Consider the following 15,232-nt stretch of genomic DNA (forward strand, 5'->3'; position numbering starts at 1 on the left):
GCGAGCTCACTTCCCTCCCCTTCTTTCCCTTTGCTCGAATGGGAAGGTGCCACTTTCCCCTCGCACACTTTCACTCATACCTAAAGCACACAGTGTGCGGGGCACATTAGGATCTTATCGCCCTTGGACTTTATATGCAACATGATACGGCTCGAATTCCACGGTTGGTCGCTTTGAGAGATGCGTTTGCAGGCAGCCACTTATAATTCAGTCATTTGACCATCTGCGTCCATGGAAGTTTCCATTTATTGTCTCGGCATTCTTTTGCAGCGGCAGCGAAATTTCGTTATATTGAAATCGCATACAAAGACACTTCATTATATTGAGGTTCTAAATACATGTGGTGTTCTATGGACAAGAGCTTATGAAAAGTCAAATACTTTGTTATACAGTAAAAACCTTGTTAAACTATACGCACTTAAACAGTAGTTTCATTTAAACGTAGTAAAGTCATCCCCGACTCAGCGGCCATTGAACATAATGCGTTTTATATCCGCATAAACCGTACCAGCTCATTGTATACGTATCGGTTAACACTTAGTGTTTCCATTTTTTGTCGCGCAATAATGGTGGTGCATCCTCCCCATCGGGTAGCCTGGCAGAAAACAACAAGCCTCATTGATCAGAACAACGGCCTCCAAGCGCTCTGTGCATTTGTGCGTGAAGCCACATCAACATCAACATCATTTCAGCGCCGTGCCAGAGAGCGTCGTGGCTGTAGTTGCGCATCATGCAAAGCTAGGACTCGCATCATGCCGAAGCCCTGATAAAGAACGCCAGGTGCTCAGCATAGAAGAAAATTGGGCATTGTGCTATCGAATGTGGCACGAAGAAGTCGGCGCGGGCATGTGACGGGGATGTGCCGTTCACTACGGTGTGTGGCATTTGGAATGTGAAGTTGCTCGGCAGCACTGCTGCGACCGCGAAAATATGTCAGCTACGACGTTCGATCGACTTTTCGCCATCGTTGCCTATGTTGTTGCCGAAGTGTCGCTTAATGACAGTTATGAGGACGACACGAAAAGCGACAGCAAGGGCCATTCAGGCCCGACAGTGGCAGAAGCTGCGCGTTACGTTAGCCTCATGAATACAATCGTCGCGACAAGAACAGCACCCCGCTATGAAAAAAGCACCCCACGACTTCTGCAGCGCTATAGCACTCGGTACGAAGAATACGTAATGCCAACAAGGAATCTGCCATGCAAGTGTTTGCCGAGAAGAGGGGGCTGGCTGAAAAGCTGGCCCACAGCTTCAGTAAGTTTGAGGCCGCTGTCGTCGCTGCTAGGCCACCGCGGCATCAAACGAAAATAACACTTTTGTTGTGCAAAGTGAATAAATACTGCATGTTTTTTACCCTTTCATCGCGCTCTCTCTGAGTTCCGTTTTTGACAGGTAAGTGAGCGATCTCATGCTATTTCGGTTAAGCAGTACTACCGTTTAGTATGTGCCTTTTCCGAGCTCCGGCCAACTACGGTTTAACGAGGTTTCACTGTATTGAGAATTTTGTTATGTTGAAGTTTGTTATATTGAGGTTTAACTGTATCTTGATTTCAGTGGTACGAAGTGACGCCGGTCATGCTTTTGCGTCTGCTTTGCCCCCACGGCTGATAGTGTCACCCGCAATGGGACAACGCCATCATGAAAATTGCCGACAGTAGGAAGCGAATACTTCGCCTGCCTCTTGCTTGAAAGTGTCTCCGAAACTTGAGATTATGCAACATCCAGTACTAAACGTGCGGTAAGACAGCACACATAATTCCACAGCATCTTGGCATGCTCTCTTTTCACACACGGCAGGTTACCTCTGAAACAGGACGCATGGGCTCCATATGTGCTCAGCCACGCTGACAGCCATGTACAGCCACGGCTGCGCTAGAAACGGAGACATGCGCCAAGTTGACCCCTCTCACACGTGCTTGGTGTTACCATGAGCTCGCTTCCCTTGCCCCCTTTCCCCTTGTTCACACGAGAAGACTGCACTCATCAAGCCACCATCATTCTCGGCTCAATCTCGCATGCTTTCACTCGCACCCAAAGCGTACAGCGCATTGACCGTAATAGGATCTTATCTCGCTTGAACTTTATAGGGAACATCGTGCTTCTCTGCTTGGACAGTCGCTCTCGGTCTCGAGGCACACAATTTGAGAGGTGCGTCTGCGAGCACCTACCTGTAATTCAACCATTTGACCGTCTGTGTCCATGGAAGTTTTCATGTATAGTCTCGGTACTCCTTCGTGGTGGCAGTGAAATTTCATTACAGTGAAACCTCAATATAATAAAGTAGGTAAAAACAGCAATTTACTTCATTATATAGAAATTTTGTTGTATTAAAATTCAACCTTGTTATTTTATTTATTTATTTAATACATACTGCTAGCCTTATATATAAGGCTGTAGCAGGGTCGGGACACAAATACAACTGTGAAAGTGGTATCAAACATGGTTAACAGTTTCTGTTAATAACAATTCCAAATATTGTGGACAAAGAATAACGGCAGTACAGACACTTTCCTGCAATTCATGTCAATGTACGCAATTTGTATACACAGAGGTATTATAATAGCACTATAAACATATTTTAAAGAAAAAGAAATCTTACCACGAACAATTACTTACATGAAAAACACCGATACATACATTTAATTTTTCAAGTTAAGGCAATAGAGAAATATAATTGGTTAGTCTTCAGACAAACATATCAGTTGAACTATGGCCAACATGTTCAGGTAGTGCATTCTATTCTGTTATTGTCCGTGGGAAAAATGAGAACTTAAATGTACCATTGTGGAATCTATATTCTTTCAAGTGTCTATTATGTTTTATTCTAGTAGGCCTGGTGTCTGAGAATGATAGGAGTCATCGGCTATTTCCATTTACTTCATTATTTAAGAACTGGAATACGAACTTGAGACGTAGAAGCTTTGCACGTTTGTTTATTGTGAAAAGACCTGCTCTCTCAAGGAGTTCAGAAGGCAAACCACGGCGTCGATACTTGTTGTACACAAATCTAATTGCTTTCCTTTGTACTGCTTCTAATTTATCAATACATCTGTTCGTGTGCGGGAACCAACCTATAATACCAGATTCAAGAATTGAGCTAACTAATGATGTATATGCTAATAGTTTTGTACTTTGTGAAGCAGTCAGCAAAGAGTGGAAAAGGCCTTACCTGAAATTTATGACACCTGTTTAGCCCATTTTAAGTCTGTCGAAATAACTACCCCGAGGTACTTGTAATGGTCAGCGACTTTTAACGGTACTTGATCTGTTACATAGGTGGACATCAGAGGCTTCCTTTTTCTTGATATTGTCATACAGACAGATTTATCTAGATTAATATTCATCTGCCATGATCGGCACCAGTTCGTAACGTTTCTAAGTGCATTGTTCAGGATAACTTGGTCTGTAGTATTGTTGACTTCTTTATATATTATATAATCATCTGCGAACATGTGGACTGTCACATCCGAGTTCTCAGCTAATTCATTAATAAAAATGAGGAAAAGAATAGGAGGTAGTACTGTGCCTTGCCACACTCCAGATAGAACAGGTGAGCGTTCGGTTGAGTAGCCGTTGCAGTGAGTATACTGGGTCCTGTCTGAAAGGTAATCTTTAATCAATTTTGCGACCTTGCAATTACCGAATAAGTTATCAAGTTTCCAGTATAACTTAGTGTGCGATACCCGGTCAAAGGCTTTTGATAGATCAAGAAAGATAATGTCAGTTTGTCCACAGTTATTGATGGATGTTGCGAGGTCATGGATTGTTTCTGTTGCATTGTTGTCGCCCGGCCTTTTCTAAACCCATGTTGATTTTCACATAGAAGTTTGTTGTTATTGACGAACTGCATAATGTGTTTAAGTATATATGTTCATATTTTGCAAACAATATAGGTTAAAGAAACCGGCCGATAGATAGAAGGATTTGTAGCATCACCAGATTTATGGATCGGTATCTTGGCAGTTTTCCATTCACGCGGTAATTCACCTGTGTTCATAGATTTTTGATAAATAAGTGAAAGGTATTAGGCCATCGACTCGGCGTATCTTTTCAGAAAAGTATTTGGAATGTCATCAGGTCCGCTGGATTTTTTCTCATAAATGTTAAGAAGCAGTGAAAAGATCCCTTTTATGCAAATAAGTACAATTGCCGATTGTTTTTTCTTACATGGAAAGGGGTGGCAGAATTTTCTGAATTATTGGGCAGTTGAAAAAATTTGAATGAGAAAACTACTCATTTTCCTGAATTTGGGAGTCGACGACAAATGATACGCTCGACAATCTTTACATAGTCGGCACGAGTTAAGCGAAGCCAGCCACATTTTCATGTGCACTCTGCCCCCACGGCTGACGTGTCGCCCGCACTGGGACGACGCTATCATGGAAAGCGTTGGAAGCAAGTGCCTCTTGCTCCAACGGGTCACTGAAATTTGAGATTACGCAACCTTCAATACTAAACGCGTGGGAAGACAGCTTACATGATGCCATGCCGTCTCGGCACGCCCACTCTTTGCACATGCAGCAGATTATCTCTAAAACAGGCTGCGTATGCGCCTAGCCGTGCTTACAGCCGTGCTTACAGCCGTGCACAGCCACGACTGAGACTGTGGTGACTGTGACAAATTTTGATGCGTGCCAATTTACCCCCCCTTCCCAGCTCCACCCCTCACTCATGCTTGATCGCATTACCGCGAGCTCGCTCCCCTCCCCCTCTTTCCCTTTGCTCGCGCAGGGAAGTGGCATTCGTGCGTGAAGCCACCTTTCTGTCTAACCCTCATACATTTTCACTCGCACCTAAAGCACAAAGTGTGCGGGACACTATAGGATCTTATCGCACTTAGTCTGTATATGGAACATGATGCGGCTTCACTTCCGCGGTCGCTCTTATCGCGTCGCACGTGATTTAAGATGTGCGTTTGGAAGCAGCCGCTTGTAATTCAATAATTTGACCATTTGCGTCCGTGGAAGTTCCTATTTATTCTCTTGCCATTCCATTGCGGCAGAAGCAAAACTTTGGTATGTTGAAATTGCATACAAGCACACTTCATTATATTGTGGTTCTAACTACATGGTTTTCTATGGACAAGAGGTTAGGAAAAGTTTAAGGGCCCCTGAAACAGTTCGGCCGAATTTTATAGATGCGTAGGGTACACCTAAAGTTAATCATTCGCACCAGAGTTTACGTGAAGCGTCTCGTATTAAGAGAGCTATGGACGATTACAAGTTGCCCTGTTCCATAGCCATGCATTTTCTCCTCAACTCTTTCACCAAATGATCGGGGCTAAGCTCCACCTTCACTGGCTCTGCATCGTGATGGCATGTCATGTCACCTCCGGTTCTCTAGGAGTGAGCTGGCACCCCAAACCTCTCCAAACTTTCTGCCAGCTGCTTGGCAGTCGACCCCAAGCGAGAGCTATCGAAGCAGCATGCATTGTGATCATTCTGTCGCAGCGCCAAACATGTATTCCAGTAACCACAGGCGAGTTGGATGTTTCGACGGAACAGTGGAGGCACAAACTCAAGCTGATGAAGGAACTTTAGCGTAGACATACGTCGACTGCCTGATCGGTCTGCACGGTCCAGCCACCCGTTGGCGCAGAGCTTAACCAGCCAAACAAAGAGCTAATATTGCTCCAACTAAGTGTAAAACATCTTAGACATTTACAAAAACAGAATGTTAATGATTACGCTCCTGCGAAAAATTTACACCAGCACCAAAGAAGAATACACTTCGTTGCTGCTACTGTGTTTGGTTGAGCTCTGTGCCACCAGGTGGCTGCACCGTGCAGATCATTTACGTTTGCGCTTCTACTCATCCCATGAAATTGCACGGTCAAATGGCCAGGCCCAGTCCCCTGGCGCTTGTGTTCACCCGAATATCACACTCTCGAAACACTGTTGTGGTAGTAATCCTGCAGTGTAAAGTGATGGTCGCTAATGCGCAAATTCTGGTGCCGATCTGATAGCGACAGTCCGATGCGCAGCAGCCATTCCGCTCGTCTGCTGCCTTGCAGAGCAGAGGAATGCGATGTCGCAGCTTGACATATTGCCAGTCGCTGATTTGCAGCCCACAACGCAATAAAGGTGAATCATGGTGCTCACGAAAAGACAGAGCGACACTGACCACAGAGCTCTCGTCAAGACGGAGCACGTTGTAACACAAGCAGACGACACTTGCTGTGTGCCAGAAGGGCTTAAGTGTACTGAGAAATTGTTCTTGTGCATGCTGTTTGTTACTTTCTCTTCATAGAAACAAATTAACTAACATTCCAACTATTAGGAACAACACTTGTTCACCATAAAGTAGGAAAAGATATTGATGACGCGCCCTGGGTAGCCAATCGGATAGCTCGCCCTACTGACGTCATTAGGGCAATTTACGTCAAATGGGTAGGGGCGGCTGAAAATTAAGCTGAGTGGTGTGCTGTAATTGGCAGCAATAAACATTTTAAAACCTTATAATAAATTGCTTGCTTTACACGGAGCACTTAGATGCGTCAATTAATGATCAGAAAGACTGTACGTTTGTACAATATCGTCAAAATCGTTTCAGGGTCCCTTTAAATACTTCACTATATCGAGAATTTCGTTATACTAAAGTTCGTTATATCACGGTTTAACTTTATACTGAAGTCGTACTCAAATAGTTTACTTACTCTTGAACACTCTATTAGTCAATCAGTGCTGCTCTGAAACAATGTCTCTGCCTGAGCGAATTGTTCACAGCTCTTCATATCACCATAACAAGGCTGGACTTTTGAGGGCCTCATCAGCCAGAATATTCTACCGGCTAATGTGATAACCTAACCAAGCCCGTGACATTTCCATTGAGCCAATGGGGCCAGTTTTCGAAGGCGATCGTAGCGGCAACTGGATTTAACGGTAGTTGCACTGATAACAAAAGAATTCTCGTTTACTAATACCGGATGATGTTTTGATTATTAATCACTTATAATCTAAACTTAAAGAGGATACGTGACGTCTGAATAATTCATAGTCACTTAGAAAGTTAATTATGTATCGAAGGCGCAGTGATGCTTGCAAAGCATTTTTCACAGCAGACAATTGATGCCAGCGTCAAATAGCTTCTGCTATTGCTGTTGCAGCTACCTGCTTGCTTTGGTCAGGTATTTTCTAAATTTTATACCGTTTACATAATATTTATATATTTTTCTTATTCGACATTCAGAAGTAGCTTGCACATTTACCTTTGAAAGTTGCTGCTGCCACAAAGGCCAAGTGAAATCACATTAATCACATAAACTTGCTGCAGAAATAAACGACGTTATTATAACAGCATCATTGTTTACATGAAATAAAAGGCACGTCAATGGCGTTTCAGAAGGTATACCGGTGCGTAATACGCATAAGTGTTTTATGCAAAAAGATACTACTTGCAGTCCCACCACACGTCAGTGAACACAAGCTGCGGGCTGCTGAATAAACAGATATATCCAACCGCATAGAGTCGTCGCAGGCTGGTATGGTGCCAAAGTTCCTGCACTTTTGTAGCTGAAGATGTCGCACCACTTCATTCACAATATTCAGCAAGCTGCAGCTCCATTTGAGCATGACCACAACACTTTCACAACCGATAAGTCTGTCGTACCACCGAAACTGCCTACTGTCTCTCCCACTTGCCTATTAAAGTGTGTCATGATGTAAAGGTCTTCAGTGTTCAAGCCAAATTTGCTTCTGAAAGATTTAAAGTATAAAGGAACAATGTTTTTCTATACGCATTGGTTTGATGCATTGCAAATAAGGCTTACAATATAAAGGCTTAGGTGCCGCTTCATTTAGCACTGCCGGCGGTGCACTGTCATCGTTTTGATGGTGGCAACACCCCAAGCCTTGGATGCGAAACAAACCACATGGCACAGGCTTGACCCAGCCACATCTTCTGCATCCATGCCTTTGAAATGTATCAATGCAGTGCACCCAGGTATGGCTTGAGTGTGCTGCGTATGTCTTGCAGTGCTGCATCCGGTGCAGTGTGATGGCTGCAACCGGGACTCCTTCTTGGGCTTCCGGTACAAATGCCAACGCTGCTACAACTATCAGCTTTGCCAGGACTGCTTCTGGCGAGGCCGCACCTCAGGTTCGCACACCAACCAGCACGAGATGAAGGAGTATGCCATCTACGTGAGTCTTGTTTCTGTGCCTTGCTTTTCATCAAATGCAGTGCCTAAAGTGCAAAAGCCTTTTTGTAAGCCAAAAGGTATTAGCAGATTGAAGTGCGTGCACATACCGTATTTACTCGATTCTAAGCACCCCCTTTTTTTCACGATCGCGATGCCCAAAGTGAGGGGGGGGTGCTTAGATTAGAAAAATCTCAAATGACGCCCCCCCCCCTCCCTCTTCTCGCTGCGACATCACGACGAGATGGGTGCGAGAAATAACATTTTATTTTGCAAACCTTCAAAAGAAAAATCGGTGCAGACAGTGAACACACCGCTTGTGTAGGATGCTCAGTCACTATCACTGCCACTCGAGTTCGTCGCACTGCTTGAACCGCTGCTCTCGGTATCCCACAGCAGGTCGTCTTCCGTTCCGTCGAAGTTGCTTGTGATCGAGCACTTAAATGATTTGACCACAACGTCCACTTGGACCCTGTTCCACGCGCCCAAAATCCACTCTGCGAAGGTTGATGGGGACGCTTTCTGTGTCTTTCCCGTCGGCGTCTTCTTCCGGTCAAAGTTTCGCACCCACTCTTCGTACTCCGGTCGGAGATTGGCTTTGAAGGGCTTGTTGACAGAAATGTCGAGGGGTTGCAGCACTGGCGTCATGCCACCCAGAATCACAACTACGTCGCTATTGATGTACCGAAGCTTTGTCTTTACCTCCGGGCTCAGATGGCCGCAAAACGCGTCCAACAGAAGCATCGACCTCGTGCCTGCAGGTCCGCCGAGAAATGATTCCAGAGGGAGCAAGAGTGTTTGGCGGCCTTGGCTACGCGCTCTTCCTAAGAAATAGGGGGGTGCTTAGATTCGCGTGCAAACTTTTTTCCAAATTTTTTCGCAAAAATAGAGGGGGGGGGGGTGCTTAGAATCGCAAAAATACGGTACCAGAATTGTGTGATGTTTTTTAATGCAGCTAGATTGCCAGTTCCCATTCATGAGTTTCATGCTTGACTACAGTACGATGTTGTGTATGGTTATAAAGCTTCACTTTTCACTGTTTTCTACTGCTTTGGCACAATGTTTTTTTGTACAAGCAGTTAAATAATTTGGCTCTGGTTAATTCTGCACTTTCCATTATGCCCTTCTGCCTTGGTCACTGGTCTTTTGCACTAGTGAGTAGCGTATTCACATCATATGCTGCCTACATTTCTTGGAATTGCTATAATTCACCTGGGGCTCTGCCCACGGCTCTTTTTCTCTCAGAAGTTGTGGTTGCTAGTTCTGGGTTGTTCCATCATGCGGAATGTCCACCATTTCAACTCGGTAGAGGTTAACCTTTCTTTCTTTAAGTTTCGAAACCATGTGGCTTAGCTATAAATTATGATTTTAACGAGATCTTGAAAAGAACCCCCCTTTGTTTGTGAACAAACACGATGTGGTTGATCTGCTCCTTTGTCCACTTTTGAAGTCCTTCAATAGTCAGTGTTAGGCTTTTGTTCTGACCTCACATCCTCCTTATAGGTAAAGGCAATAAGGCAAGTGTTGATCTTGGCAGAGAAAGAAAGCTGTGTATCGTGTTTCATGATACACAGACGCAGACGTTTCAGCAAGATGCAGACGAAAAGCTATATACAAGTATATTTACAAGGGAATACGCCACACTTGGCCAAGAGGCAAGTGTGGCGCCAATACTGTTCCGCCAATACTGTTCCGCAGCAGTATTAACATGCCTTATCTTGGCATGCATATGTGTTCCCACATGGAAGCTTATCACATTCAAACATTATTTTGCCCTTTTAAAAGAAGGGGGGGGGGGGGGCGTTAAAGGCCTATTCACAATTTTCTGTGCCCTTATCTGGCTTTTAACTCCAGGAGATGGCCTTCACTCTTGGTATGGTGTGGGCTGCTGTCAGAGTGAACATGTAGTTTGTAGTATATTTGCAAATTTTCTACAGCGGCAAGCTCATAGGCACCTCTCACTCCAACAAATGACCCGACGCAAGCGGGCTAGCTCTATTGTATATGTGTGTGCGCAATGCATTTATGCTGTTTTGTCTAGCATCGGTAGCTGGGATGCCTCCAAATGTGGGCCACATGCTTGTTTGAAGTTTATATTATTTTCAACAGGTTGGAGGTTTGCACTAATGGTGGTGTACAATAAATTAGGCAAATTGTTAATAGTTATTTTTATACAGCACATAAGGCAAAGACAGAAAATTTTACTTGGGCTCCATCACTTTTTTTGCATCTCGCTTTTAAGACATTTGAATAAACATGGTTCTGTGCCAGTAAAGTTGCAGTAAATTTGTGATTTTTGTTCTATTGTGTTTCTCTTTTATTTCCTTTAATTTTTTGCAGACATTATTTTGTTAGCATGTTATGACAGCAAAAGTGTAAATTCATGTATTTAATCCTTTTGTTATCTTGGAAGAGACTATTATCCCTACATTCTGTACTGTGTACTGACAATGTTGAAAGCCAGAATGTGCCATATTGTCTTAAATTCTGAAACCACACTTGTGCTTTGTTCTGAAAAATTTTAACATTTTTCTTGTCTGCCATATTTTCTGTGCATTAACCCTAAAGCAATTGCAACTCGTTTAAGGAACCCCTCACCAGGTTTGGCCATTTTAAAAAGACAAGCACAGCGCATACTTAATTGCACTGACGATCATGTCTGTAAAGTATTGCAGCACTGCAAGCTGTAAAAACAGTTGAAATATTGAATCAGACGCCGCGCATCCTCTATCCCTCGAGGAAGCACCGCTCCCAGTCGAGGTAATACGCACAAGCACCGTGATGTAAAACGTGGTCCTAGCAATGCCACTCACCACGGTACATTACTTTGATAAATTGTCCATTGTGTAGTGTGCAATACCGCCACTGGAAATGTGCCGCATAGCAAGAAGGAATAGAAGAGAAAAAAAAAAGGGTGGGCCTCGTCATGTGAAATCGATGTGGTCTCTTATGGGAGGAGGGGGATGGATTGTCGATAGCAAATGATACTCGAGGCAAAGGGTGTCTTTTGGCAGTCACGCTCTCCTCATGGTGGTATGGCATCAGGGCATTCAGTTTTTTTTTTCTATCTCCCCCAATAATTAACCGATTTGAAAGATTATTTCAGCAAAACAATACCTAGATGGCGTTTTAGAATGACCAGTGTATAACCTAAATTTGCTAAGGGGCCTGGTGAGGGGACTTAAGTACAACAGAGATGTGATTCATATGCAAGTTTTGCATTCTTACAAAGCTTAACAGGAGTGTGTTCCACGTTGCTATCATGCTACGCTACTTCCGCTTCGGTATAAAGCAGCTGTGGAAGCATAGAAAGCTCACCATATAAAACAGCTGCCAGTAACTGTGCGGGGTTGTTTTTGTATTCATGCATTGTTGTATACAGTTCTTTGTGCGGCTTGTACCTACTGATACTGTTTACATATATATGTTTTTCTATTTCTCATGGTTGTATCGGTGGCGAAGGTCATATCTACTGGGTGGGTTGTCGAAAATGCACTATTTGGCTACAGTTCTAATCGAAAAACAGTCACTCAGACAATATTTACTTCCATAGCCTGAGACTTTTTTGCACACACAAGTTTTAGAAGTTATGTCATACATGCCAGCATCTATACTGTGGTGCACTATTTTTGCCAGTGCAGAAGAACATCTTCATACACGCTATTTTTTCCTGTTTGATGTGCAGTTACATCTATTATGTATTTTTTGGCGTGTTGGCTGAAATGTGGTATGTACTTGCAGCTTTTCAAAGCTATTCAGGGTGCAAACAAAGCACGCAGCAGGGTGTAGAAACAAAAGAGAGACTTGTTGTATGGGTGTTTCCTCGGGCAGAAATCGGCCAGCAAGCAGCTTGGTCATTCCCTGCGCAAGTCATTCCGGTGTGTCCCCGAAAGACCCAGCCGGCCACTACCGCATTTCCCGGAGGAGGAGCACACACTGGATTTGGCACACATTGTGTGAGCATCACCTGCTCTTGCATGCCACGCCCCCATCATGCACTAGCGGGCACTGCACTTGCACTAGTGGAACATAGCCTTAACCCTTTTAAGGATTAGGCATAAAGAAACCCGAAGGAAATTATTATTTTTTGTCAAAATGCACAAAATACACAGAGAACAGGGATATTCAACAAGAAAATATATCTTGAAGAAACGTTTCAGCAATAGGTTGGAATAGGTGCTAGCAATAGAACACTGGAAGCGAACTCCACCCCAAGTTGCCTACAGCTTCATGTGCAACTTGTACATGGTTATCTCTATATGTGAAACACAGGTCTACATCCCATTTCCTCTACGTTACCTGTGGGATACCATTGCAGCCGGGCATTTTGCCTTGGTCTTTTTCCTCTGAGCATGTTTTCAAAACAAAGAGATTTGCACGTAAAATGTCTTTTATGTTCCTACTCTAATTGGCACACAATGCTTGCTGCCTATCATTCAGTGTTGGCCAGAGACATTTAGCCAGAAACTCTGTACTCTATACCAAAACTCAACAAGAAAAATAAATATTTCTTTTTTTTTCTGGTGTTGCCTATAAACAGTACTCACTAATAAAGTGTTAAAGTAGTACAATGACGGTTCACAAACATTACAATGACGGTTCACAAACATTGAGGCTTCGAGAGTCCAACTCCAAGTAAGCCCACTGGGCTTTCTTCTTGCTTTGCTGACCCTTGATCCCAAATCAAAATTCTACATATTATAGTTTCCAAAATTCCCCTTTGAACTTTGAGGTAGTATGTTAATGCCAATCTAAGGAGATTAGTTGTTTGATTGTTTTCATTTTATGTACCAAAGCAATGCATGGTCTGTTTGGATGCTTTTAGTTCACCTGGGGTCTAATGTGAACCCAAAACACTGCAGACAAGTGTTCTGGGGCATCTCGCCTCCATAGACATGTATGGCTACCATAGCCAGGAATTGAACCTGTGACCTCACACTCAGCAGCAGAACACTGCGTCGTCTGGGAAAGTGTGACAGGTTGTTGGGATTAGTTAACTGATGCTCTGCCAGCAAAAGACAAAATGAAGCTTTGCTTCTGCGAGTCATCACCTATCACATGCTAAAACAAAGGTGTACAACTTAGCAGATCCAACTGAAACAGTACTGATTGGCACGGTCATTTGTTTAACTATAATTTAACAACATTGCTTTTGCCCTCTCTTAAGCTTTGCAGATTCCAAGGAGATACATTGGCTGTAAATGCAGTCCTCTGCAGTCCTCGCGAACTGTTTGCCCCTTAACATGGTGAGAAGAAAGCACAGATTTTGTGACACAGCAGTGCTGCCTGTTTTTTCGATTGCTGCCATCAAAGGCTGTGCCTGCAGCAAGTAAAAGGCAGGACAGGTGAAATAATAAATGCTGCCATTATAACACTAGCTGAAAAAAAAATAATAAAGGGAACCAAAGGGATTTAATTTTTGTTAGTTACAACACTAACAGTTCTCACTGGCTGAAGTAATTAAGCCTAATTCTCTAGTCCATCTATTTAAACATTTATAGTTGAGTATTAGTTTGCCTGTGTTAGTGCATGACAGAAAAAAGTATGAACAATGCCAAATAAGACAAACTTGTAAATCACCTTCATCGTCTTTGTCCCATTTAGCATTGTTTGTGCTTATTTCTAAATTTTTATGGTGACACTCATCTGCACTCATTTTGTCATAATATGCACCCTCTTTGTTTTTTATGTGACAAGTGGCAGGGTACCAGCATTTCTGCTCTTGCAAGCACACTTCGGTGAATTTTACAACATTCTTAGCTAACTTTATACAAAACTGAAGGGTTTAGCTGGAGCTGATTGTCCATGTCATTCTTTTGTTTCTCATGTGGCGCTCTTAGGCCATACCTGGCCCTTGCGCCATTAAACCTCAAACATCATCATTGTTTCTCATGAACTTGTCCGGGTAATTCCTTGGTCCTTGGTACTGCAGGCCTCCATCTCCAGCAGCCAGCCACAATGGCCTCCCGTCCTTGATCGGTCCATCCATGGACAGCGGGCAAGATGAAGAGCACCGACTGATCGCTCGATATGCAGCACGCCTTGCACAAAGACCTACGGGCTCAACTGACACAGCACGGCAGAGGGAGCTGTTAGCACAGTTGGAGGCCAAGAACAGGTGGGTTCTCTTGTTCTAGAGAGCATTCTATCATCTTAATTAAGCTCTTCTCTGGCTCAGAATAGTTTATTGTATATGTAAACTTTGTTATGTTTCATGCAATCTTCTGAAGTAAGATCTGTAAAGGCATCATGAACAATATCGGCCCACCAACCCAACAAGGAAAAATATGTTTACTCTTATTAGGTTTGCTGTGAGTCAAGTGTGTTTCCACAGAGCTATGTCAGCTACTTCGCACACACTACATAAAACTGCATAGATAACATTGCTAGTAATTATGCATACCACTTAGTGCATTAAATGTTGAATGCATAAACTGGAAAAAACAATGTTGTTGGCACACCTACCCTACTCCTCATGTGACAATTTGCCAAGATAGATGCTGCCTGTGTCTGCCTTGCGCCAACCATTTACTAGTGTGTGAACTCTTCCTGTATAGAACTTTCCAACGAGAAATGAGAGCTTCCTGGACAGTTGCAAACCTGCGTGAGCACCTTCTCAATAGCACTGTACAAGTGGCAGCACATGTGCTTTGCACTCCTGCACAACAATCCAGAGAGGAAGGAATTGTTGCTAAGCGGTGTGGATTATGTGGGAATGGTGTTGTTAATAAAGCTGTCAGAGCAGGGTGAACACTTTGAGTGGAGATTGTATTATACAGTTAAACCTCGATACAACAAACTTTAATATAATGAAATTTTCAATATAACAAAGTATTTAACTTTTCATAAAATCTTGTCCATAGGTAGGTAGAACCTCAATATAACGAAGTGTGTTTGTATAAGATTTTAACATAATGAAATTTCACTTCCGCAGCAAAGGAATGCCAAGACAATAAATGGAAACTTCTGCAGATGGTCAAATGATTGAATTACAAGTGGCTGCTTACAAATGCACCTCTTAAATCGCACGCGGCGCGACGATTCGTGTTCCGTATTAAGTCAAAGTGCGATAAGATCCTATTGCACCTCATGCAC

At 43.3% G+C, this 15,232-nt stretch overlaps 1 protein-coding gene across 4 annotated transcripts in view; it reads left to right on the forward strand.

Moving 5' to 3' along the window:
• The window catches only part of LOC135896454 (dystrobrevin beta-like), a 66,367-nt gene that overhangs the window by 30,362 nt on the left and 20,773 nt on the right, over positions 1–15,232 (forward strand). For all 4 annotated transcript variants that reach the window (XM_065424833.1, XM_065424835.1, XM_065424834.1 and 1 more), the window contains 3 exons: positions 7,975–8,141; positions 11,969–12,093; positions 14,070–14,255. In XM_065424833.1, the coding sequence (XP_065280905.1) occupies positions 7,975–8,141; positions 11,969–12,093; positions 14,070–14,255 (478 nt within the window). The remainder of the gene's footprint in view (positions 1–7,974; positions 8,142–11,968; positions 12,094–14,069; positions 14,256–15,232) is intronic.

Source organism: Dermacentor albipictus, chromosome 6 (genome assembly GCF_038994185.2).
Source record: "Dermacentor albipictus isolate Rhodes 1998 colony chromosome 6, USDA_Dalb.pri_finalv2, whole genome shotgun sequence".
NCBI lineage: Eukaryota > Metazoa > Arthropoda > Arachnida > Ixodida > Ixodidae > Dermacentor > Dermacentor albipictus.